Raw genomic sequence first — 27,244 nt, 5'->3', positions numbered from 1 at the left:
GGAGGAGGAAGATCTCTCGGAAAGGTACATATGTCCCTTTCAATTGAATTCTGAATGGGAGGGTGAAGTATTTAAAAAGTTTAACGAATCAGAGATTACTACTCCACATTATTTAGATTTGGAGTTGATTAAGGATCTTCGACTTGAGGGTAAAGTAATGAGATTGTTGAAGAATTTGGGAATGGATACTTTTGCTAGGAATATTAAGTATTCTGGATATGATCCTCTCTGTTATGAATTCTTAACTACTATGTCTGTGCGTGGTGATAAAAAGAAGATTACAGTTAGGATGAATGGGAGGGACTATATTGTTAGTTTGGCAAGAATGAAAGCTACATTTGGATTTTCTTCTAGTGGGCAATCTGAGAGACCTCGGTCATTCAATGCAAATCAAGCTTGGATTGAATTGACGGGGTTTGATAATTGGAATTCATCTGGTATGCCGAATGGATACATTAAAGATCCGGCATTGGTCATAGTGCACAAATTTCTTGCATATAATGTGTCTGGAAAAGAGCAGGCAAATAAAGTGAATGCAAATGAAGTGTATTTGTTGTCTTGTGCTTTAAATGGCACAAAAGTTTGCATTTCACAATTTATTTGGTCAGCTATGACTCAGATGCAGAAACGGTCTTCTGCTCATGCTTCTTTTTGTCCCATTGTCACTGGTTTGGCATTTGCATTGGGAGTTCTAACTAACACCGAGGGCGCTCAGGATGGTCATGAGGAAATCAAGCCTGAATTCATTGATTTTAGTGAGCTGAAAGGAGCTCAGTTGATTTCTGATAGATACATTATAGTTCCTCATGCAAAAAGGCAGTGTGTTACAACGTTTGTTTACTCCGAGATTGCAGCTGGCCGTCGTCCTTCCATTATTGGTGATTCTGGGGCCGGCACATCATCCGCAGCTGGTGGGAATGAAGAAGAAGATAACGAAGACGAAGATCAAGAAGAAGAAGAAAGGGGCAATGAAGATCAGCAAGCTGGTGGTTCAATGTCGGGAGATTACTATCAACGATTTCATGATGATTGGACTTCATTCCGTGATCATTTCGACGCTTCAATTGGATCATTGAGGCAAGATATGAATGCCCGATTTGATGCACAAGACCAGCAGATAGCCGAGTTACAGCGTCAGTGGGAGGTGTGGAGACCTCGTGGGTGATTTGTTTAAATATTAATGTTTGGATTGTTTTATTATTTTGGCACTTTGAGTACTATTCTTTCGATTTTGGCACTTGATTTTGAGTACTGTTCTTTCATGTTCATTTGATTTTGGCATTTGATTTTGGCACTTGATTTTGGGATGAATGCCATTTGATTTTGTTTTATATGTTATTATTGGCATGTTGCTTTCAAGTGATCTTATACAATCAAAACACTTTATATTCGAATTCTTCTATAAATTTACATCACTAGTTAAATTAATTTATGTTATAAATTTATATATTTAAGCTTATTGTGTGTTTCGAATCAATTTCTTCTATAAATTTACATCACTTTATAGTTAAATTATTTTAAGTGTTTCGAATCATTGATTGTAAAATTGACAAGAGAGAAATAAGCGTGATGTAGAAATAGCAATTTCATCTCTTAAATATAAATTAATTAAATTTTATTAAACTTAAATTGATAATAAGAAGTACTATTAATTTTTACTATCGAATTTTTTTTAATATCATTTACTCAAAAATTCATCATATTATAATGGCCATTATTTATTTTATCTAAAATATAATGCATCAAAATCCGTTGTAGAAATCTGACAAAATCTATATTAAAAAAAATTATAATTCAGCGACATTGGGATAACAATCCATCAAAACATATCCCTATGCATTATCTTCAGTCTCATACCTTTTTTCCCACATAGCATTAGCAATACTTGCTCTCCATGCATTAGCTTCATTCCTCTGAGACAGCTGGCTTTGAGAAAGATATTCCAAATTGTCTGCATCGTTCTCAACATCGGGTGCAGAATTCTCTTCTTCATCTTCAATTGGAAATTCATCAGAACGACACTCTTTTCGAAGAAAGTTATGCAACCCAGCACAAGCCAATACCAACTCTGCTTGTGTTTGAAATAAAAATGGAGGAGCCATTTTAAAAATTGTGAATCGTGATTTGAAGATTCCAAAAATTCGTTCAATCACGTTTCGCAATGATGCATGTCGAAGATTGAACAACTCATCTGCATTTCTGGGGTGACGACCGTCACCACCGAAATCTTTAAGATGATATCGAACACCACGCATCGGAGCCAAAAACTGACGGCGATTAGCAAATCCACAATCCACTATGAAATATTTACCTTGAGGCACATGAAGTCCATTAGGTCTGGATAATGCGTCAGTTAAAAGTTTTGAATCATGGGCCGAGCCTTCCCATCCACTAAGCACATAGATGAACTGCAAATCAAAGTTGCAAGCTGCCAAAACATTTTGCGATTGCACCCCATGACGGTTACGATAACTGCTTACGTCTCTGCCTATGACCGTGGCTGGGATATGAGTTCCATCTATAGCTCCGATACAATCCTAAAATAAAGTGAATATGTTATACAAATAAAGCACATAAAATTGATATACTACAATAACTTCAATATAATATCGAAATAATCCATACCTTAAAGAAAGGATAAAACCGTGTACTTTCCCGAATTTTAGCTGGAATTGCTGTAGTCGGCTTAACCATCATGTCCGGTGCTATGGTGTTCAATGCTCTCAAGATTTTGTTGAAGTTCTGACTAGTAGCAAAATGTGAACGACCAAACCTTTGACGAACATTACAATAACGATCGTTGTGTCCAACAATGATCAAGAATGTTGCCACCATTTCTTCAACAGTTGTGTATCGTGTATCTTGAACATGAGTTTTCTCTCTAATGATCTGGCATAATTTGAGAAAGACATCCGGATACATTCTATACAACTGTCGAAAACTGTTTGGATCTCCATCGAGCATATTACGTACAAAATGGAAGCCTTCCCTAGTTTTTGGTCGTCGCATCAAAGAGTTGTCAATGGTCGGAGGCATCGTCATAATTCTTCCCAATAAAATGATAATTGCCTTAGTTGCCTCCATCAAAAGCCTGACCTGATCATAATATTCGAGCTCCATTTCTGTTTCAATTTCATCTTCAAGTTCATCTTCCATTTCATCTTCAATTTTATCTTCATAATTCATACTGTAATATAAACAATGAAATAATAATTGAAATAATAATAAAAGCAATTGACTAAAAATATTAAAAAAAAACTTATTCATTAATGAAGAAAATAAAGTCTTAAAATAAAAAACCAACAAAACAATGTACTCATATAAAGAGGGTATAAAAAAAACGATCACTATTCCCTACGTTGTTCCCTACGCTGTCTAATCTTGAAAGTTATCCATCTTTTACGTTCATCAACAGTCATTCTCAAAAATCCATCTTTTTTGGTCTTGGTATCAAGCAAGTCAAATGCTTCGGTGCGAACGTCTTCAGTCAAATCTAGCATCCCAAGTTGTATAAGTTTTTTCCCTTTCTTTCTTCTCTATCATAGTATCTCGTTTCACCAAGAGGCTTTGAACTCCTTCTATTGTGGTAGTGATTTTCTTGATTTCTGCCATGACTTCCTGATTCGAACTATTTTCAATGTGACCAGAATTTATCTCAAATTGACCTCTACTTCTTTTGGTGGGAGCTCTTCTCTGACTGGATTCCACAGACACTTCAGGAAATACCAAAGGTGATTTGGAACCGGATGATGGCGGATCGTCTTGAGTAAGTCCTACAAACGTCTGAGTTTCAGCATCATAATTCAAATCCTCTATGTGGGGTACACTATTTTCCTCAGCTCCTAGTGTCCTAGCATCAGTAGCACTGCCCAATCCAATTGAGTTTCTCCCTACCGCCACACCGTTTCCAACAGCAATTTCCAAGTCTTCATAATCCGAACAATTCCCATGGCGCAAGTATGCATCTTTTGGGTGAGCCTAACATAATAAAGAATATATTTATTAATTAACTATATTAGTTAAATAACATTGTTTTAAAAGTATAATTCCTAATAAGTTTACCTGACAGTATGCATCCCAAACTTCATCCGAGGCCGTGAACTTTTTAGCGGTGTTGTCATAGCCAAAACCAGAGTTAAACTTCATGAGTGTTGAATAAGCAGTCCAACGGGTCTTAAACCATTTGATACGGCTTAGATAGTGGTTATAAGTCTTATTACACCCAAGTCTTTTATTAAAAACAGGTAGTATTCTTTCTTCAACAGTTGCTTTGCTAAATATACCACTATTATCACGCCATCCCCGTTTTGCAGACTCAACCAAAATTTCTAACAATACATCGCTTTGTTCCTTAGTCCACGGTTCATAGACTGCCCTCTTATTCGTGTCTTGTTGTTGAGAATCTCCCATGATTGAATTACTAGACACAAAATATGTATACGTATATAGTACTATAACAATGAATAAAAGAAAGTATAAATATAAATAACAAAAACTGTAATCAACTCACATGCAATAGAAAAATAGAATATAGCTGCTAACAAATTATAAAGATACAAGGTTTATGCAATAGAAAAATTGAATACCAAAATAGTATAAAGATACAAGATTTATGAGAGAATACCTTGATAATAGTTAATGCAGAACCCTAAAATTCTGTTTTTTCTCGAGTCTGGATCGCAATTTGGTGTGAGGAAGAAACTGACGGCTATACGAGTATTTATAAAGTATTAGTTGGGCCCAGCGACCGCTAGGGCCCAGCGAGCGTTGGATCAGCAGGTGATTTGGGCCCAACGAGCGCTGCATGCCAGCTGATTTATGCTTAATTGTTCTAATTTTAGGGGTTTGCATGTGCATTTTTTAAATTAAATCTTCTGGAAATTGGTGCGTTTTATGGTTTGTTTGATGCTTTGCAGGAGATTTGGGTTTATAGATGGAAGAATGCAATTTTGGAGATTTTTGGGCTAAAAATGGTGTTTTTAGCAGACATCGACATAGCAGAGCTAAGTGCCAAAGTCAAAGTCAGCGCTACTGCAGTCAAAGTCAGCGCTACTGTAGTCAGCGCTGCCGAATCCAGCTTCGCCCATTCTTGCCAGCGCTGACCATTTTCAGCTCCACCCATTCTTGCCAGCGCTGGCCATTTTCAACTCAGCTCATAACTTGCCAGCGCTGACCATTTTCAGCTCCGCTCATTCTTGCCAGCGCTGACCATTTTCAGCTCCGCCCATTCTTGCCAGCGCTGACCATTTTCAGCTCCACCCTTTCTTGCCAGCGCTGACCACTTTCCAGCTCCACCTATTTCGCCAACGCTGACTACCTTTCCCAAGCATAATCATCAGAGTTCACTTTCCAGAGCTATGTTTATTCTTTCCAGCTTCGCATATTCTTGCCAGCACCATTACTTTCCAACTATGTTTATTCTTGCCAGCACCGATTACTTTCTAGCTATGCTTATTCTCACCAGAGCTAGGTCTATAAATAGGGTTTCATTTATATTGTAAAATCATCTATCTTTTGCTATAGTTGTAGACTCCATCCTTGAGATCTCTTGGCATCCGAAATTTATAATTTATTGCTTTCATATTTCTTTTTCATAGTATTGAAAATTCATTGTTTTTAGTTAGTTTTCGATTTAGTTAAGTTTTTAGTTATTTATTGGTTTGTGATTGCGTGACACAATTACACGTTCAAGACATTTACGGTATTTCGTATTTCAATTCAATTTATTTTCGTTTAATCATGTTTATGTTTTTAGTTCATGTTTATGCTTTTTTTTTAATTATGCAATTTAAATTATGCACTTTAGTTTAATGCTTAGATTAGTTTTATTTTTAATTTACAAGTACTTAATTTCTTAAGTTAGATTTTATTTAAGTTGTTTTAATTCTGCCTAGGGTTAATAATTTAATTCGCCTAGTAATTTTACAATTTGGTTTTAATTCAGTTTTAAGTTTCAGTTCTAGATTAATAATCAAACTCTTTACTGCTTTCTTTTATTACTTTTTCCACGATACTACTAGAAGCCCTTTAAGACTTTCCTTGAGAGATGACACTGGGTCAACTTACCATCACTAGAATGTCCTTGTTCTATTGCAAGTCAAACTAGAGGTGTTCTAGGTTGAGTCAAATTTTGGCGCCGTTGCCGGGGAAAGTTTTAGGCGTTTTAGTTGTGTCGTTTTTACTTGCTTTATTTAATTTCCAGTTTTTCTCGGTTTTTTTTTTTTTTTACGTTTCTTCCACTCGGTACGCGTAATCTGTTTGTTCAGTGTTATGCATGCAGGGACGCCGTAGTCTTAAAAGCAAATTGGTGTCTCCAACTGACGATTTCTACTCTGGCTCTGAATCTGAACCTGAAATTCCAGAGCACACCGTAGAGACAAAGGAGGAAGAGGCCAGCCCTGCCTTCAAGGAGGAAGAGGCCAGTCCTGCCTTCAAGTTCTTCGCTGCCGAAGTCAACGCTGCCAGCTCTGCCGAAGTCAACGCTGCCAGCCCTGCCTTCAAGTTCTTCGCTGCCGAAGTCAACGCTGCCAGCTCTGCCGAAGTCAACGCTGCCAGCCCTGCCTTCAAGGAGGAAGAGGCCAGCCCTGCCTTCAAGTTCTTCGCTGCCGAAGTCAACGCTGCCAGCTCTGCCGAAGTCAACGCTGCCAGCCCTGCCTTCAAGTTCTTCGCTGTCGAAGTCAACGCTGCCAGCTCTGCCGAAGTCAACGCTGCCAGCCCTGCCTTCAAGTTGGAAGAGGCCAGCCCTGCCTTCAAGTTCTTCGCTGCCGAAGTCAACGCTGCCAGCCAGCTCTGCCGAAGTCAACGCTGGCAGCGGTGCCGAAGTTCGCACTGCCAATTTCAGCACAGACCAAGCCAGCCCTGCCAACTTCCGCACTGAGCAGAAAACCACCAAGGAAGAAACCAGCTCTGAACAGGACAAAGTTGAGCAGAATTTAAACGAGGAGAAGAAGGAGATGGCCCAGAACATAGAATACATGGGAGACTTCACCAGACCTGTGATTGGAGATACCAACACGTCGGCAATCGTGCTCCCCACTGCTGTGAGAAACTACAATCTCAAACCAAATGACTCGAGTTTACTGCCGGTGTTCCACGGGATGCCAAGCGAGGATGCTCTGCAATTCATCCGGGATTTTTGCACCCAAGTGCAAACAATTCCTTTGCTTAGTCTCACGGAGGACCAACTCAAGCTCAAGTGCTTCCCCTATGCACTTAAAGACCGGGCGAGGACGTGGATGCTATCTCTGCCACCCAACTCAATCACTACGTGGGGAGATGCTTGTGAAAAATTCATGCTGAAATACTACCCAAGCCATAAGACACAGGAGTTGAGAACAAAAATAATGGAGTTCACCCAAGGAGCGGACGAGCCTTTGCATGAAGCTTGGGAGAGATATGAAGAACTACTCCGTCAATGCCCTCAACATCAATTCACTAATGTTATGTTGATGCAGTTCTTTTACGATGGGTTAGTGCAAACTGCCCAATTTATGGTGGATAGCACGGCAGGAGGTAACATAGCTCGGAAGACAGCAACTGAGTTAAAAGGGATTTTCAAAACTTTAGCTGAGAGCTCCCAACAAAAATCCGTCCGTGGAAGAAGAGTTGAAGCCAGCGCAGTGACGAATCAATTTGAAATACAACAACAATTGGCTTCAATCATGCGGGACGTACAACAGCTGAAGATGGGCAAGATGGATACACCTTCCGTTCCGGTGCAGAATTCCGCTCTGCAGAATGCAGCGCTGCCGATGCCAGCTCTGCAGAATGCAGAACTACCGATGTCAGCTCTGCCGAACCCAGCTATGCAGAATATAGAGCCTTGTGGTATTTGTGGAGATTTCAGCCACGGAGCTAATGAGTGCCATAGAATGGGAGAGTTTACTCCGGAAGGACAAGCCGAGGTCTATGCGGCACAAGGATTTCAAAGCTATAATCAAGGGCTAAGTAGACCATATGGGCAGAACATGAATCAAGGGCAACAGAATGTCAATGGAGGATGGAGAAGTCAACCGAATGCTGGATGGGGAAATCAAAATTTTGGGGGGAATCAATACCGTCGACCACCCCAAATGGGCTACCAACAGCAACCACAATATTTCCCTCCGCAGCAAAGCTCCTCTCAACCATATAGACCGCAATACCAACACCAACAATCAGCCCTGCAGCAGAGTGCACAGCCCATGCCACCACAGAAAACATCCCTAGAGGATACCTTGCAAGCTTTCATGGAGATTAGTAAGCAAAATATGGAGATGACTAAGCAGAATATGGAGTCCCAAGCATCTACCATAAAAAGGCTTGAAACAACTATCGGTCAACTTTCCGGTACTTTGAATCAAATCCAACAACAACAGCAGCCCGAAAAGTTTCATGGCCAACCTGCTCAGCCGCATCAAGCTCTAGCCGTAACTGTTCTTCGTAATGGTAAGATGGTGGATAACAAAGTGGAAGTGCCAGCGCTGCCAAGATCATCCCTGACGAACTCAGCATTACAGAATCTCTCAAAGTCAAAGTCAGCACTACTGCAGTCAGCGCTGCCGAATCCAGCTCCGCCGATGTCAGCGCTGCCAAGTCCAGCTCTGCCTAATTCAGCTCTGAATAGCTCTGCCTTCACAAGAGCAGAGCTGCCGAGCTCAGCACAGCCCAGACCAGAGATGCCGAGCTCAGCTCTGACCAGCCCTACCAATGGAGAGAAGGCAGATCAACAAAAAGATGGAGAGATGGAGGAAGAAAAGGAGAATAAACTTCATAAATCTACCACACCCTATCGACCTCCGATCCCTTTTCCTAGCAGATTGAAGAATGAAAAGCTGGATAAACAGTTCGCCGACTTCTACGACATGCTTGCCAAGGTGAACGTGAATCTTCCTCTCCTTGATGTGATCAGAAAAGTACCGGCGTATGTGAAGTTTTTCAAGGAGTTGGTTTCCAACAAGCGAAAGTTCGGGGACAATGAGAAAATTTTAGTCTCGGAAGTAGCGACCTCAATCATGCAGCAATCCTTACCACCAAAGCAGCGCGATCCAGGTAGCTTTGTGATTAATATTGCTTTGGGAAATGGTAAGAAGGCCACGGGTATGTTAGATCTGGGAGCGGGAATTAATTTGATGCCTTACTCTATTTTTCAACAATTAGAGTTAGGTAATTTGAAATCCACTCGCATGTGTCTACAACTAGCTGATAGGTCCGTTAGGTACCCCCGTGGGATAGTAGAGGATATTCTGGTTAGAGTCGGGGGTTTGATTGTGCCTGTTGATTTCGTAGTGCTTGAGATTGGGGATGTGCATGAGAATGGTAGAGACCACACTCTACTATTAGGAAGACCCTTTATGGCGACCACTAACACTTTGATTGATGTTAAACATGGAACTATTAAAATGACGGTGTTAGGGGAGTCGGTGTCTTTTTCGGTGCATGAAAATCGTGCAATGCCTTCTACGAATTTCATAAATGAATGTTCATATATAGATGCTATTAATGGCTTGGTTGAGAAGGTATTTATTCAGGAACAGGAGTTGATGGAAGCTTTTGCTGGATCGGCCGACATGGAGGAATTAGCTAAAGAAGCTGAAGAATCAGCGCTGCCTGAAGAGTCAGCGCTGCCGCAGCCAACTCTGCCGACTTCCGCGCTGCTACAGTCAACTCTGCCGAGCTCAGCACCCTTCAGCACTGCCCAGCCAGCTCTGCCACCCTTTAGCGCTGACCAGTCCGCTCTATCGAGCTCAGCGCTGTCCAGCCATACCGAGCTGCCCTTTGATGAACAGATGGAAACCAAGAGGTCAGCGCTGGAACTAAAGGAAACTCCCTGCCAATCTCAAGTATGTATTTTTAGAAGCAGGTGAGGAGAAGCCAGTGATCATATCTTCCACGCTGACTTGGGAGCAAGAGGCAGCGTTGCTCAAGGTATTGAAGAGAAACAAGGCAGCGTTGGGATGGAGCCTGGCAGACATACGTGGCATAAGTCCAGCCACATGCATGCACAAAATCAACCTAGAGGAGGGAGCAACACCCAAGCGAGACGCCCAGCGACGATTGAATCATATTCTGATGGATGTCGTGCGCAAGGAGATCCTTAAGTTGCTGGCCGAAGGGATCATCTACTCTGTCGCTGATAGTGAGTGGGTGAGTCCCGTGCATGTCGTGCCAAAGAAAGGAGGAATGACGGTTGTGCGCAATGACAAGATGGAGTTGGTACCGACGCGTCCTACGACGGGGTGGCGGATGTGCGTTGACTATAGGAAACTCAATGTCGTCACCAAGAAGGATCACTTCCCTCTCCCTTTTGTTGATCAAATGTTAGATCGTTTAGCTGGGCATGATTTTTATTGTTTTCTTGATGGTTTGTCAGGATATTACCAGATCGCGATCGCCCCGGAAGATCAACTCAAGACTGCCTTCACCACTCCTTTTGGGACGTTTGCATGGAAGAGGATGCCGTTCGGGTTGTGCAATGCACCCGGGACGTTTCAACGATGCATGATGTCCATATTCTCTGAAATGATTGGTAAATTCGTGGAGGTTTTTATGGATGATTTTTCGGTTTTTGGGCAGTCCTTTCATGATTGTTTGACGAAGATTGATGTAGTGTTGCAAAGGTGCATTGAAAGTGGCCTAACCTTGAGTTGGGAAAAGAGTCATTTCATGGTTACACGTGGTATTGTCTTGGGTCATGTGGTGTCTAAGCATGGACTAGAGGTCGACAGAGCTAAAGTGGAGGTAATCCAAAAGTTGCCACCCCCTATTGATGTTAAAGGAATTAGGAGTTTCTTAGGTCACGCCGGTTTTTACCGACGTTTCATTAAAGATTTCTCTAAAATTAGCCAACCTCTATGCAAACTGCTAGCTCAGGACATTCCGTTTAATTTTGATGAGTTTTGCATGAGTGCCTTTGAAACATTAAAACTAAAATTGAGCTCTGCCCCGGTGGTGATTGCGCCTGATTGGTCATTGCCCTTTGAAATTATGTGTGATGCGTCTAACTCTGCTGTAGGAGCTGTGCTAGGTCAGCGTGTGGATAAGATGTTACGTGTAATTTACTATGCTAGTTTAACTCTGAACAGTGCACAAGTAAATTACACCACTACTGAAAAAGAGATGCTTGCTGTGGTCTTTGCCTTAGATAAATTTCGTGCCTACATCATTGGGTCTAAGGTTATTGTTCATAGTGATCATGCTGCGCTGCGATATTTGATGACTAAACCTCAAGCTAAAGCTCGTCTGATCCGTTGGGTTTTACTGTTGCAAGAATTTGATGTAGAGATCAGGGATAGAAAAGGGAGCGAGAACCATGTAGCTGACCACCTTTCACGCTTGGATAATCATCGGATAGAGTCGAATCTTAATTGCATCCCTGAATCTTTTCCTTTTGAGCAAACATATGCATTAACCTTTGACAAGTGTAGCGCTGCAGAGTCCAGCTCTACCGAGCCCAACTCCACCGAATGCAGCACTGCCCAGCCCAACGCGGCTCAGTTCATCCCTGCGAGCCTTGCCGAAGTCAGCATTGATCAGCTCAGCGCTGTCCAGCCCAGCACTGCCGAACTCAGCGCTGCTCAGTACAGCCCTGCGAGCGTCGAGCCCTGGTATGCCGATATTGTCAATTACTTAGTTTGTGGTATTCTACGACCTGAGCTGACATCGCAGGAGAGAAAGAGGTTTTTAGCTTAGTGCAGGCACTACTATTGGGAGATTCCTCACCTCTTCAAGCTTGGAAAGGATGATGTCATTAGACGGTGTGTGCCGACAGAGGAGCAACAACAAGTGTTGAAGATGTGCCATGAAGATCATTGTGGTGGACACTTTGGGGGGAAGAAAACAGCACATAAAATTCTTCAATCAGGTTTGTTTTGGCCTTCCATTTTCAAAGATGCACACATTTTCACTCTTGCATGCGATAGGTGCCAGAGAGTAGGAAATATCGGCCGCAGGAATGAGATGCCTCTCCAAAGCATATTAATTGTTGAAATTTTCGATGTGTGGGGCATTGATTTCATGGGGCCATTTCCTACTTCGCATGGGTTTCAATATATTTTACTTGCTGTAGATTACGTGTCCAAGTGGGTTGAGGCTATTCCCACGCGAACATGTGATGCTAATGTGGTACTTAAGTTTGTGCAAGAGAACATTCTTTCTAGATTCGGATTTCCTAGAGCCATCATTAGCGATGGAGGCAAGCACTTCTGTAACAAGTTGTTTGCAAAGCTCATGAAGAAGAATGGGATCACGCACAAGGTAGCAACACCTTATCACCCGCAGACCTCTGGCCAAGCCGAGACGAGCAATCGGCAAATCAAGGGAATTTTGGAGAAAACGGTTCAACCCTCGCGCAAGGACTGGTCCGCAAAGTTGAATGATGCTCTTTGGGCGTACAGAACTGCCTTTAAGGGCGTGCTTGGGATGAGTCCGTACCGTCTCGTCTATGGCAAGGCCTGCCATCTGCCGGTGGAAATTGAGCATAAAGCTTATTGGGCGATCAAGGCTGCTAACTATGACTTGGACTCTGCTGTGAAGCAGCGCACGCTACAAATGGAGGAGCTAGATGAGCTACGCAATGAGGCGTATGAGAATGCGAGAATTTACAAGGACAAAGTGAAGCGACTCCACGATCGCCGCATTTGCCACAAGAATCTTTGCCCTGGAATGAAGGTGCTCTTGTTCAATTCTCGACTTAAGTTATTTCCAGGAAAACTGAAATCCAGGTGGAGCGGCCCATTTTTACTCAAAGAGGTGTTCGAGCATGGTGCGGTAGAGCTGTTGAACGAACACACAAAGGAGAGTTTCCGAGTGAATGGCCATCGAGTGAAGCCGTACTACGAGCACCAGAGCTCGCCTATGGAGGTGGAGTCTCAAGCTCTGCACAACCCTAGCTGAAGTTCAGCTCTGAAGTCGGGCTGGAGACTTTAACTCTAGCGCTTGGTGGGAGGCAACCCACCTTTGGTTTGTTTTTAATTTTTATTTTTCTTTTGCTTTCTTTGTTTTCGTTGATTGTTTTGAGTCTTTCCTCAGTTTTGGTTGCCAACGCCGACAAAGGGAAGAAGGGAGCCAACGATAATAATAATAAAAAAAAAAAAAAAGGAATAGCTGAAGGAGTCCGTTGCCTAAAAGATTGAGAATACACCAAGTCTAAGAGAAGGCGTTGATTTAAATGTGTGGGCCAAAGCTGATTAAGGTGTTAAAAATTGCTAAAAGAGAGGGGAAGGAGTCAGCGCTGGATTAAAAACTAAGAAAGGGCCAACACAGCTTTGGCTAGAAAATTACGTCAACGATTGAAGTTAAAAGAGTCAGCGCTGGCCAAACGTCGAATGGAGCGGGCTAGCAAAAGAAGGAAAAGTCACCAAAAATTGCCACCCGCAAGCGGCGCCCAGCCGGCCCAGCCATGCACCCGTCAACGCCGCACGCCTCGGTCACACGCCAGCGCTGCCAGCCGCCAAGAACGCCCAGCCACGCCCCCGGCAGCGCTGCCACCCGCCAGCGCTGCCACCCCGAACTGCCAACCCCAAGCGGCGCCTAGCCGGCCCAGCCATGCACCCGTCAACGCCGCACGCCTCGGTCACACGCCAGCGCTGCCAGCCGCCAAGACCGCCCAGCCACGCCCCCGGCAGCGCTGCCACCCGCCAGCGCTGCCACCCCGAACTGCCAGCCACCCCGCCCAGCCACGCAACTGTCAACGCCGCACACCCCGAAACGCCCAGCCCACCCGCCAACCGCAGCCCACCCCGTCAGCGCTGCCAGCACCGCCACCCGTCACGAGAGTCATGTCAGCGCTGCCACCCCGAACCGCCCAGCCCACCCGCCAACCGCAGCCCGCCCCCGGCAGCGCTGCCACCAGCCAGCGCTGCCACCCCGAACTGCCAGCCACCCCGCCCAGCCACGCAACCGTCAACGCCCCACGACCCCGGCAACGCTGCCACCCGCCAGCGCTGCCACCCCGCCAGCCACCCCGCCATCCACGCCCCGCCCAGCCACACGCCAGCGCTGCCAGCCGCCAAGACCGCCCAGCCACGCCACACGGCAGCCCAGCCCGGCTTCTTCGCTCCACACCGCCATCGCTGACCAGCCGCTGTGTTACGTTCAACACGCTGGTAGGGCTGGGATTCTCTCTCGTGTTGGTGTCATTTAAGGTTTATCCAGCGGGATATGCTATTCCCAAAGATTCGGATATGTATGAAACCGTGGAATTCTTGATGGGAGTCAATTACTTTGGGGATTGGTTTGTTAGCAATTTACTTCTGTTTTCTATTTTTACTCACTTTGTCGTGCAGAGTCAGCGCTGCCTTTCTATTCTGCAGCTATCAATGCTGCCACTCTCCACTTGCAACAGACAAAGCCCTTTCTTAACCGCCTCTCACAATGCTTCAGTTTTTCAATGCCGATAATCAGAGAAGTTTTCTTAACTTTTCGTATTTCTTTTCTTCCCTGAGGACATGGCATGCTTTTAGTGTGGGGGTGTTTTCTTGTGCTTATATTAAAAAAATAAAAAAAAATAAAAATAAAAAAATAAAAATAAAAAATTGGCGAAATTAGTCTTCTATGCTTAGTTTTTGGTCTTTGTCTCATGCGAATTTTTATGAATTTGTGGAAGAGAAGATGGTTTTCGATGTGCATTTAGGGTTTGTGAATGAATGGTGGTTATTCTTGTTTTATTTTTAATATGCGTCTCTTGATTATGCAAAGAATTATGAGTTTTGTTGCAACATGATTGTAAGTTAGTAAAACGTGATTTGTCCGGCAGATACTAGAAGGAGTATTGTCAGTGTGATTACCTACGATTGTATCTTATCTGTGAAATGTGAAAAATGTTGGACGAATTGCCAACTCTGAAAATTCCAGCTCTGAAACATCTGGCCTGTTCTGAAAACGTGACAGCTCTGAGTCTCTGCTCCTCTAGACTAACTATGAGCATGGGAAACCACGTGAAAAGACTTTGGATTACATCCAAATGGTTTTATTTCATGAATTATGGCTCAACTGTTGAAAATCTTAAGCACAAAAAGTGTGAAAAATGGGGATATTGATTATAAAGGTGATCACATTAGGGAATTCACTTCTAGCGGAGAATCGGGTCTGATCGAATTACTTGCATTACTCTTTTGTTGCGTCTTAAACTTTGAGTTATTTGCATGATCAAGAGATGTGTGTTGTTGATAAAATTTTGAATTGACTTTGTGAATGTTTGGATGGAAATTTGCATTGTTGAAATCAATCTCTTCCTAGGATTCATATGGATTTTGCTTGAGGACAAGCAAAAGGCTAAGTGTGGGAGGGTTGATTTATGCTTAATTGTTCTAATTTTAGGGGTTTGCATGTGCATTTTTTAAATTAAATCTTCTGGAAATTGGTGCGTTTTATGGTTTGTTTGATGCTTTGCAGGAGATTTGGGTTTATAGATGGAAGAATGCAATTTTGGAGATTTTTGGGCTAAAAATGGTGTTTTTAGCAGACATCGACATAGCAGAGCTAAGTGCCAAAGTCAAAGTCAGCGCTACTGCAGTCAAAGTCAGCGCTACTGTAGTCAGCGCTGCCGAATCCAGCTTCGCCCATTCTTGCCAGCGCTGACCATTTTCAGCTCCACCCATTCTTGCCAGCGCTGGCCATTTTCAACTCAGCTCATAACTTGCCAGCGCTGACCATTTTCAGCTCCGCTCATTCTTGCCAGCGCTGACCATTTTCAGCTCCGCCCATTCTTGCCAGCGCTGACCATTTTCAGCTCCACCCTTTCTTGCCAGCGCTGACCACTTTCCAGCTCCACCTATTTCGCCAACGCTGACTACCTTTCCCAAGCATAATCATCAGAGTTCACTTTCCAGAGCTATGTTTATTCTTTCCAGCTTCGCATATTCTTGCCAGCACCATTACTTTCCAACTATGTTTATTCTTGCCAGCACCGATTACTTTCTAGCTATGCTTATTCTCACCAGAGCTAGGTCTATAAATAGGGTTTCATTTATATTGTAAAATCATCTATCTTTTGCTATAGTTGTAGACTCCATCCTTGAGATCTCTTGGCATCCGAAATTTATAATTTATTGCTTTCATATTTCTTTTTCATAGTATTGAAAATTCATTGTTTTTAGTTAGTTTTCGATTTAGTTAAGTTTTTAGTTATTTATTGGTTTGTGATTGCGTGACACAATTACACGTTCAAGACATTTACGGTATTTCGTATTTCAATTCAATTTATTTTCGTTTAATCATGTTTATGTTTTTAGTTCATGTTTATGCTTTTTTTTTAATTATGCAATTTAAATTATGCACTTTAGTTTAATGCTTAGATTAGTTTTATTTTTAATTTACAAGTACTTAATTTCTTAAGTTAGATTTTATTTAAGTTGTTTTAATTCTGCCTAGGGTTAATAATTTAATTCGCCTAGTAATTTTACAATTTGGTTTTAATTCAGTTTTAAGTTTCAGTTCTAGATTAATAATCAAACTCTTTACTGCTTTCTTTTATTACTTTTTCCACGATACTACTAGAAGCCCTTTAAGACTTTCCTTGAGAGATGACACTGGGTCAACTTACCATCACTAGAATGTCCTTGTTCTATTGCAAGTCAAACTAGAGGTGTTCTAGGTTGAGTCACCAGCGATCGCTGGCTTCTCCGAGCGCTGAAGCCCAGCGCCCGCTGCATGCCAGCGACCGCTGGATTCGTCAGGCTCGAGCGCTGGGTCCAGCGGCCGCTGGCTTCTTTGCCGCGGGCGCTGGAACCCAGCGAGCGCGTGATTTTGGCAGATTTGTGAATTCTCGTGGTGTGTCGTCGGATTTGTTGATGCCTATTTTTTGAACGAAATCAATGAAAGTCATTCATTCTTTAAATTACATAGATTAACGAATACACCCAGATTTTAAAAGACTTTTAAATGTCTTGAACTAATACACCCAGATTTTAAAAGACTTTTAAAAGTCTTGAACTAATACACCTAGATTTTAAAAGACTTTTAAAAGTCTTGAACTAATACACCCGGATTTTAAAAGTCTGCAAAAATCATTAAAAATCCGGAATGAATACACCCCCCTTAGTTTCTTTTTTTTAATTCTGTTCAGTTGGCAAAATTTTATTTTTTGTTCTTTTAAAAATATAATTTTATATATTAAAGATGTCATTTAATGATATTGTTTTTCTTATTAAATTATACTATCTATATTAATAAATATACTCATAATAACACTATAATATAAATGACACTATAATATTTTACAAATATTATTTGAATGACACTATAATATTTTACAAATGACACTAACACTATCATGTTATATAAATGACATTATTTTGTTATACAAATAACACTATAATGTTCTACAAATGACACTATATGAAAACGACACTAACACTATAATAAACACATATGAAAACGATTTCAAATGACACTACAATATTTCAAAAGAAACTATGTCATTTTGAAATGAAACTTTAAGATTTTCAATGACACTACAAGATTTCAAAAGACACTATGATATTTTGAATGACACTACAAGAATTCAAATGACATTACAAGATTGCAAAATGGAACTTTAAGATTTCAAATGACACAATAAGAAGTTAAATAACATTTTAACATTTGAAAAGACACTACAAGAAGTTGAATGATACTATGATATTTCGAATGACACTATGTCATTACGAAAATGACACTATGACATTTCAAAATGACACTATAAGATTTCAAAAAATATTTAAAGAATTCGAATGACACTACAAGATTTCGAAATGAAACTTTAAGATTTCAAAATGACACTACAAGAAGTCAAATGACACTACAAGATTTCGAAATAAAACTTTAAGATTTCAAATGACACTACAAGATTTAAAATGACACTTTAACATTTGAAAAAACACTACAAGAAGTTGAATGACACTATGACATTTCCAATGACTCTATGTCATTTCGAAATTACACTATAAGATTTCAAATGAAACTATGTCATTTCGAAATGACACTATGACATTTTGAAATGAAACTTTAAGATTTCCAATAACACTACACGATTTCAAAAGATACTATGATATTTCGAATGACACTATAAGATTTCAATATGAAACTTTAAGATTTCAAAATGACACTACAAGAATTTAAATGACACTACAAGATTTCGGAATGAAACTTTAAGATTTCAAATGACATTACAAAAAGTTGAATGACACTTTAAGTTGAATATACATTTAAATTAAAAATTATAACAAAATTTTTAAGTTAATATAAAAATAGATTTGCAATCGATGAATTATAATTATATTTTAAAATATATCTAAAAATAGCACTATTTTTCTTAGATCGACACTTTAACATTTCAAATGACATATAAAAAAAACTAAAAATAAAAAAAAATTAAGAAAGAAACTAAGAAATTGAAAACTGAAAAGAACAAAAAAAGAAGAAGAAAGGAATGAAAAAAAAAAGATAAAACAAAAAAGAATTAAGAAAGAAACTGAAAACTAAAAAGAACAAAAAAAGAAGAAAGAACGAAAAAAAAAAAGATAACACGAAAAAAATGACACTATAAAAAAACTGAAAATAAAAAAAATTAAGAAAGAAACTAAGAAAAGAAGGAAAATAAAAAAAAATTAAGAAAGAAACTAAGAAACTAAAATTAAATTAATTAAAAGGCGGTATTTTATAAAAAAGAAAAAGGAAGAACAAACCCATGAAGGCACAGAGACGCCAACTATGGGCCGAGCCTCGTTAAAACCTTTTTACGAGAAAGCTGTCGTAAAAAGGAAAAAGAGTACTCGACAAAAGCAGAACAGAAGAAAACGAGCGGAAGGAATTGCTTCAGGAACTCCGGCCTGACCATCGTCCCCAAGTAATTCCGGCTAAAAAACAGCACTAAAAACAAACGAGAACCGCCCGGAGATGGGCCAAAGCATACGATGGCAAGGCTCCACACGATGCCACAAGCGACTATGAAAAGCTCGACTCCAGCAAAGAACACCAGCACCCACGGCGGGGATTAAATGCGACGAATATGACTGTGACTAGCGATGTCTCGGATGACCGCTTCCTAACTAAGAAACTGAAAATGACACTATAAAAAAACTGAAAATAAAAAAAAATAAGAAAAAAACTAAGAAAAGAAGGAAAAGAAACTAAGAAAAGAAGGAAGTGGAAATGCGCTGAATTAAGAAATATACTAAGAAAAGAAGGAAAAGAAACTAAGAAAAGAATGAAGTGGAAATGTGCTGAAGGGGGTGAAGCCAAACAAATGAAGAATAAAAGCGGATTCGGGTCATAAAATTTGGGCAGGGTACAACTCGGGTGTATGGTACACCCGGGTGTACAGGAGATTTTGCCTATACACACACACACACAACATTTTATTAAGTGTGACTCTTTTTCCACTCACACTTTTTAACTAACATTTCTTAAGACACGTGTCATTCTCAATTGTTCATGTTTTTATGAGACGGAGAAAATATATAGTAAAAATAAATTAAAAATTTATAAATATTATTTTGAAGTAAAAGAAATGTATACTAGGGTTAATTGCATGAAAATACCCGACTTTATTCCAAAATCTGATTTTTTGACAATCTTTTTAATTGTAGCAAAAATTTCATCAACATTTCAATTTATTGCAATGTCCGTCCGGAGTAATTTTCCAGCCAAATTAAATTTGAGTTGGCAGCCGGAATACCAACATGGCATCAAAAATGCCAAATCACGCCCATACACACCCATCCCACGTCACTCTTCCCCCTCCCACGTCACTCTTCTCTCTTCTCCCTCCCCCTCTCCCCGTTGGCTCTCCCCGTTTCTCCACCTTCGTCGGACGCTTCCCCTTCCCCCATCCCCCTCCGCCGCCACTTCCTCCGCCCCCCTCTTCTGGAAACTTGCTGGAGAGACAGACGTCAAACGACTACCCCCCTCTCCCTCGCTAATACTCTTTTTCTCGTCGAACATAACTGCACATAAAAGCCATTAAAGAATGGAAGATCTGCATCTGGAAACACACAATTAATATATATGTCAATACACTGAAAATTTTTCATCGAGTTGTTCGGCGGCGCGCATATTCTCCCTAGAGCTTCACACCCTCCGCCGCACGCTCCGATCAAGTGATCGCTGAAGAATCTGAAGGGAGACGAGGAGAGATTTAGGGTTTGGAGCTTCAACCCGAGACATTTTTGGGGTCGGAGAGATCGATTCGTTGAGATTTGTAGTGAATAATCTTTACCGTGAGGTTGACTGCGATGGGCAGATCGAGCATCATTTCGCCTCTTTCGCTGCAGTAGACGTCGAAACCTAGGTACCCGCAGTTTGGGAGTTGTTTGGCCCTCTGCAGCAGCTATCGGGCCTGCAGTTGTCTGCTTCTGCGAGATAGAAGCAGAGGAACGGGGCGGAGGAACTGGCGGTGGTGGGGGATGGGGGAAGGGGATCTATTCTTGAAGGTCAGGGAAAGGAGCAAGGGAGGGCGTCACTTGGGGTGTAAACGAACCAAGCCGCTCGCGAACTATTCGGGGCTCGGCTCGAAAAAAGCTCGTTCGAAATTCGTTCATTTTCTAAACGAGCCGAACTCGAGCCCGAATCCAAGCTCGATAAAATTATCGAGCCGAACTCGAGCATGTGCATGTTCGGCTCGTGAGCTCGCGAACATGTTCGGCTCGAACCTATTCGCGAGCCTATTCGCGAATATGTTTGCGAATAGGCTCACGAATATGTTCACGAATAGGCTCGCGAATAGGTTCATTAAATAATAATTTTATTTATTAAATATTTTTTAAATAATAAAAATAATACTCATAATTAAAAAAAAATCACTACTAACTTGATAAATTATCTATTTGTTAAAAATAAATTATAAATTATGATTCATAAATAGTCTAGTAATATATGAACACAAATATAATTTTTTTTTATTTTAATGAAACCTTAATATATAAATAATTCGAACCGAGCTCGAGATAAACGAATAATTAACGAGCCGAATTCGAACCAAACTCGAGCTTGGTATTATATAAGCGAGCCGAGCTCGAGCTCATTTTTAGGCTCGAATTCGAGCTCGAGCCGAACCAAATCTTCACGAACCGAGCCCGAGCCTAGAGGTATTCGGCTCGGCTCGGCTCGGTTCGTATGCAACCCTCACTACCTGTTTCGTTCTCAGAAGAATGGTGACCGCACACTAGTTCTTCAACGGCGACGTCGGCGATTAGAGAAAAGGAAGGAGCGGGAGAGACGATGGGAGGGAATTGTTGTCGGCGATTTCAGAGCCGCTGAAATTTGGGGATGGGTCGTGGGAGGGGGGGGGGAGGAGTGACGTGGGATGGGTGTGTGGCATTTTTGATGCCACATTGGCATTCTGACTGCCAACTCAGTTTTAATTTGGCCGAAAAATTACTTCGGACGTACATTGCAATAAATTGAAATGTTGATGAAATTTTTGCTACAGTTAAAAAGATTGTCAAAAAATCAGAGTATTTTCATGCAATTAATCTTATATATTACTATTAATTAATGATTGCCTGTGAATTTTCGACTAATTTAGATAAAGAATCTTTCAGTTATCAGGTAGCTCACCAATTATTTTAACTTTTCATTACCTAACAAGTAATTATTTTTCCTTTTTAAAAAGTTAATCACGAATTCGAGTGTCAACTGCTGGTGGGCCCTCCGCTTTGGATGGAAGTTTTGGATAATTTTTGGCGGTCCACTCTTAACCAAAATTGTGTAGCAACATAGGACGTTACAATGCTTTTTTCTACCATCTCATTGGTTCCATAAAAAAGTAACACTCGAGAAATTTAGGAAATTTAAAAATAATTTGATAATAATATATTAAATAGACAAAAATTATTTAAAAATAAATACCGATATGTGATAGATAATACGTAGAGTTATGTTCCAAAATAAAAATTATATATTCTTTTATGAGACAAACAAAAATAAAATAAAAATGATAACCCCTCCGTCTCATTATAAGTGGCTCAAAACTTTTTGGCACGAGAATTAAGGAGAATATGTAAATTGGTTAAAAGTGGTAGGGTCTACATCATTTTAAGGCTTAAATTCTTTCATTTATGGAAATAAGATACTTACAATGAGACGTCTCAAAATAAAATACAGGACATTTTTAGTAGGATGGAGGAAATATTTTTTTTATAGGATTGATAGAATAGCAAAGTGCTAGCCTTAACAATTAAGCAAAAGGACTTTTTTGGGAATATATTAAAAAGTAATTTCCAAGAAATGGGACTTGATGAAGGTACTCGGCGAATGAGTGTCGTACATTGGTCAAAATTCATAAATTAATTTTGCGAGGGTAAAGTAATAGATGTAAATCTTATTTAAGCAAATATACTATACAAGTATAACCGTTATAATTCAACTGTGAAACCAACCATGTATGTGACAAAAGAGATCAATAAACGAACGATACTTGAGATCGAATGACTTCAAATGCTATCGTGTCTTATCATTTTCACAAAATATAAATTAAACTCAAGTCGAACATGAAATACAGACCAATGTCATTTATATAGGAGTAATTCAGGTCATTACAATTACAATTACAATTACTATGTGATACGAGTTCATTTTTCACAAGAGACTCGTAATCACTATTCACGAAAGCACATAATTATATGAATTGTCAAAATCATCAAGTTGGTGAATTGTTTCTGAGACTAATTCGAAAATTAATTGGAATTAATTTTGTATAAGGTATTTTTACCGAGTCTACCCAAAGTGAGTTTGAGAAATGAGACCAATTCCCTGCGTCACAGTTTGATAGCTCTACTTATATTTAGAGGAAGTGGAAAGCTTCCCCACAACTTTTTCTTTTTTATTATTCCTTTTTCTTTTTTGTTTTCATACTCAAATATTTCCCACTTCGACAGACTGGAGAAAAAGGGCAAAGATGCACGCGGATTTCAGTTTAAGTTTTATTTTATTTTTTCTCACGCGCTGAAGCCTCTGCTTTATTTTTCTATTCTCACACTACACTGCATAAATATTAGCAAAATTATTTGTTCTTAATTCTTATATATGCCCGACAGCATTAAATAAAGGAATTTCAATTCATTTAATATGGGCAGTTGGCGTCCGCGATGAAAAAGGCGGGAAGCCTGCGCCGTCTGACGCCGGCAATGAAAACGACGAGCCGTAAACAATCAAAGCGGTGGAAAACGACGGGCCGTTAATATAGACGGAAAAGCAGCTCCGCCAGTGATAGGTAAGACAGTTGAGTTGCCGGATCTACTGTTGCCATGTCATCCCATATTTACACACAAATTTATTCTCTAACCTCTACTCTCGGAAGCAAAACCTTTCTGTAATTTTTGTTGATTTATTTTCCTTTTTCTTTTTTTCCAAAATAAAAATCAGATATCCAAATACAATAACTTGTAAAACATGCATATCGATTAAATTAAAATAGCGCACTCTTTCACTTTCATCTTCAGCAATTTGCTCCATCAATAAAAAATAGGGTTAAATGCATATAATATTATGAACTTAAGTCCAATTTCAAATTTAGCACGAACTTCAAAAAATTTAACTATACCTCGTGCTCAATTTTAACACCGATTTATTTTCCGACAAAATCATGTGGCAATGACGTGTCTTCCAAATGACACGTCATAATTTGTAACATAAAAACGTCCAATTTAAATGTGTAACTTTAATTCGTGTTCAATTTAAATATGTAACTTTACTCTATGTTCAATTTTATCATCGAATAGAGAGAGAGAGAGAGAGAGACGAGCATGGTAAGAGAAGGTGGGTTTTTCTAGGAAGGGAAGAAAATTGAAGAAGAATAAGAAGAAGAAGATTTATTGCTATACAAATCGTCCGACGGTGGTTCAAAGTTGTTGCTCGTCCGGCGAGAGAGAGTGTCGGTGAGGGCAGCGGCTTGTGGCTGGGTGGCCGCGATTTAGGTGTTTGAAGTTGGGGATCTAAGGTTTAAGGGAAAAGGGTAGCGGCGGCCGAGGTTAGGCGATAGAAAGTGGTGAGGGGATGAGATTGAGAGGGGAGAGAGATAAGAGAGGCGGCGTCGACCGGCAGCGTTACAGTCGCCGGAATCGTCTCGTCTTGAATTGGGGGTAGGGTTTGCAGAAGCGGTGAGTTTGGGGAGTAAAGGCTCTGATTGGCTGCGGCCCCTTTGCTGTTCGAAATTGGAGCCAGAGAGGGAAGAGTTTGCAGTGAGGAAGAAGAGAGGTCGAAGGGCAGAGGCACGACTTGAGCTGTGTTGTCGCCAGAGGTCGCGAAGGGAAAGTCCGCGACGCGAGCTGTGTGTCGTACTTGGAGGAGGAGAGGCGCTTGCCAGCGGGAAGTGAAAGGGGTGTTGGAGGAGAGGAGCAGAATCCGGTGATCAGCAGCGTTTTGCTCGCTGGTCGGAAACTCGTGCCGGCAAGCCACGTCATTGACACGTAGGATTCAATTTGAGAGAGAAAAAAAAACGACGTTAAAATTGAACACGGGGTATAGTTAGTCATATAAATTGAAAATTTTGAAGTCTGTGATAAATTTGAAATTCGACTTAAGTTCATTATATTACATGCATTTAACCCTAAACAATACTCCCTCCACCCCAACACCATTAACTAAACGATGCATTTTTTTTAATTGACAAAATTGAGAATAGTAATATAAAAACATTAAAAATTGTATTGTAATCGCAGCATTTACAAAATCATGTAAAAGTGTAAATTTGAATCAAAATTTATGCTATATCCAAAAAGGATATAAAACGACTGAACGGTTTTTTCTTATGCAATTTATCTCTTTAAAATTTAAAGATCCCATAAATTGAAGAAATGAAATTTACCTAAAGTTCATCCAAATTGTAATTGTCTCTCTCTTGTGAGAAAGAAGTCCTCCAGTTCGCTATAAATATAAAATATGCACTAAATTGGAAACCGAAAAAACATAAGAAAAAAAGGAGGAAAATACCAATATTTAAGAAGAATACGTGCACCGATTTATTCAAGTAAAAGCTTCTGACGTGTTATTGACAGAAGTAAAAAATTGGACTTACAGACAAAAGTAAAAAACATCCTAACTAATAGAAGAAACAATTTAATATTACTGCAACATTTTTCATATCTGTAATTATGCAAACATGAAATATTTTTTTTTAAAAATTATGTTAAAAAATTGTACTATAATTAGAAAATACGAAAGGGGTAATGTGTGTGTGTGCAGCCGTGCAGGTATGTAGCTAAGAAATAAAAATATATTGTACAATCGGATTTGGTCGCACTACACTATTCTACACTACATACATAGCCTTTAACTGAAGGCAAACACCAGCTCTCACGACCTAACTATAAAAGGGAAAAACGACACACACACTACTTACTCGCTCCCCCCACTTATCCAAGCACCCACAGTCAAGGACGGAGCCAGGAATTAAGTTCAATTTTTTTTTTTTTTGGGCATTATGTATATTTAAGGTATTTTTTTTTATTAAAATACGAGCATAATACTAATAATAACGAACAATATTTTCATAGATTATATAATTTCAATATATCACAAATTTTTTTTTGGACATTCCGTATATTTAAGACATTTTTTATTAAAAGGCAAACATAATAATAATAATAATAATAACAAACAACATGTTCATAGATTATATATTTTCTATATATTACAAATTAGTTTCAATACATTATAATTTTTTTAGCATTTCATACATATTAGGCATTTTTTATTAAAAGACAAATATAATAGTAATAATAACAAACAATATTTTATAGATTATATAGTTTTAAATAACAGAAGTATCCTTAAATTAAGTACATATGAGAGAATATAATAACAAAATACTCTTTTATAAAACAAAATTATTTTATAATAGGTATAAACATATATCTATATATATTTTAAAATTTAAAATTAAAAAAAAAACTCAAAATTTGGGAGGGGGCTCTAGCCCTCCCCCCTGGCTCCGTCCCTGCCCACAGTGGGGACTGTGGGATATTTGATCCCACCTACTCGAGTAAGGTGGGAATCGAGTATCCCACCACAGCCGAAAGGGACTTGAGGGAGACCCGATTTTTCGGGTAAAGTTTAAAACAATAATAATAATAATAATAATAATAATAATAATAATAATAATTTTTAAATTTTGAACCAAACGGCTATGCTGATTTCAATTTTTTTTTTCTTTCCAACGGCTATGAGACCGTTTTCTTCACCTTTTTCTTTTTATTTATTTATTTATTTATTTTTCTATAAATACCCTCATTTCTTCATTCACACATACAAAAAATTTTCTCCTTCAATCCATCTCTCTTTTTCTACTACATTTTCATATTCTCTTCCAAAAAATAGCTGAATCGTTCGATGATACTTCGTCGTCTTCGTCCGACGGGGTAACGCAAGAGATCATTGATGAGATCAAGTTGTAGAAACAATTGATTGCTCAAATGTTCTCTCAATCGGAGCCAAAACGTGTTGTTCATCACCGGTCTTACGTCTACCGTGATCGTGAGGCTGCCTATTTACGTCTTATGCAAGACTACTTCAACGACAATCCGACGTATGGGCCTACATTTTTCTCACGTCGTTTTCAGATGCAGAATGAGTTGTTCTTGTGCATCGTCGATGCTGTGCAAGATGAAGATAGTTACTTCCATATGAGCCATGATGCAGGAGGTCGGGACTCTCTCACGCCTTTGCAGAAATGCAAGGTGGCTATCCGCCAATTAGCCATCGGCGTTAGTGCGGATACTTTCGATGAGTACCTCAAGGTCGCCGACACGACGGGGTGTCTATGCCTAAAGAGATTCTGCAGAGCTATCATCCGAGCATACAGAGCCGAGTATCTTCGATGTCCTAAGGTGGCGGAAGTCCAACGCCTTCTTTAGATGCACGAGGTGCGACATGGATTTCCCAAGATGCTCGGGAGTCTTGATTGTATGCAATGGGCATGGAAGAATTGCTCAAAGGTGTAGCATGGCGCATATACACGAGGTGATCATGGGGAGCCCACCTTGATCTTGGTGGCTGTTGCATCACACGATTTATGGATTTGGCATGCCTTCTTTGGTGTCGCCGGTTCGAACAACGACATCAACGTTCTGAACCAGTCGTCTCTGAAACGTCGGCGCCGGTGATCTTTGAGGCCAGCCAACACTACTACCAGATGGGCTACTACTTATGTGACGACATATATCCGGAATGGCGTTGCTTCGTCAAGAGTCCACCGATGGCGACCAATCCAAATGAGGCAAGGTTCAAGAAGATGTAAGAATTGGCACGGAAGGATGTCGAACGTGCCTTTAGAGTGCTTCAAGCTCGA

General features: G+C 40.1%; 3 protein-coding genes across 3 annotated transcripts; 1 reads left to right on the top strand and 2 right to left on the bottom strand.

The window, feature by feature from the left end:
* Positions 1–1,832: 1,832 nt before the first annotated feature.
* Positions 1,833–3,186, bottom strand: LOC131018776 (uncharacterized). Its single transcript, XM_057947480.1, has 2 exons — positions 2,626–3,186; positions 1,833–2,537 (listed from the first exon to the last, which is right to left on the bottom strand). The coding sequence occupies exons 1-2, from the start codon at positions 3,184–3,186 to the stop codon at positions 1,833–1,835; spliced, it is 1,266 nt and encodes a 421-aa protein (XP_057803463.1).
* A 297-nt stretch (positions 3,187–3,483) lies between these two features.
* On the bottom strand, positions 3,484–4,410 carry LOC131018775 (uncharacterized protein At2g29880-like). The gene is made up of 2 exons (XM_057947479.1): positions 4,063–4,410; positions 3,484–3,978 (listed from the first exon to the last, which is right to left on the bottom strand). Exons 1-2 carry the CDS (start codon positions 4,408–4,410, stop codon positions 3,484–3,486), a joined length of 843 nt encoding a protein of 280 aa, XP_057803462.1.
* A 21,959-nt stretch (positions 4,411–26,369) lies between these two features.
* LOC131018774 (uncharacterized) lies at positions 26,370–26,810 on the top strand. Its single transcript, XM_057947478.1, has one exon. The coding sequence runs from the start codon at positions 26,370–26,372 to the stop codon at positions 26,808–26,810; it is 441 nt and encodes a 146-aa protein (XP_057803461.1).
* The last annotated feature ends 434 nt before the right edge of the window (positions 26,811–27,244 follow it).

The sequence above is a fragment of the Salvia miltiorrhiza genome, chromosome 3 (assembly GCF_028751815.1).
Source record: "Salvia miltiorrhiza cultivar Shanhuang (shh) chromosome 3, IMPLAD_Smil_shh, whole genome shotgun sequence".
Lineage (NCBI taxonomy): Eukaryota > Viridiplantae > Streptophyta > Magnoliopsida > Lamiales > Lamiaceae > Salvia > Salvia miltiorrhiza.
The sequence above is the reverse complement of the archived record's forward strand: the minus strand, read 5'-3'. Positions and strand labels throughout refer to the sequence as shown.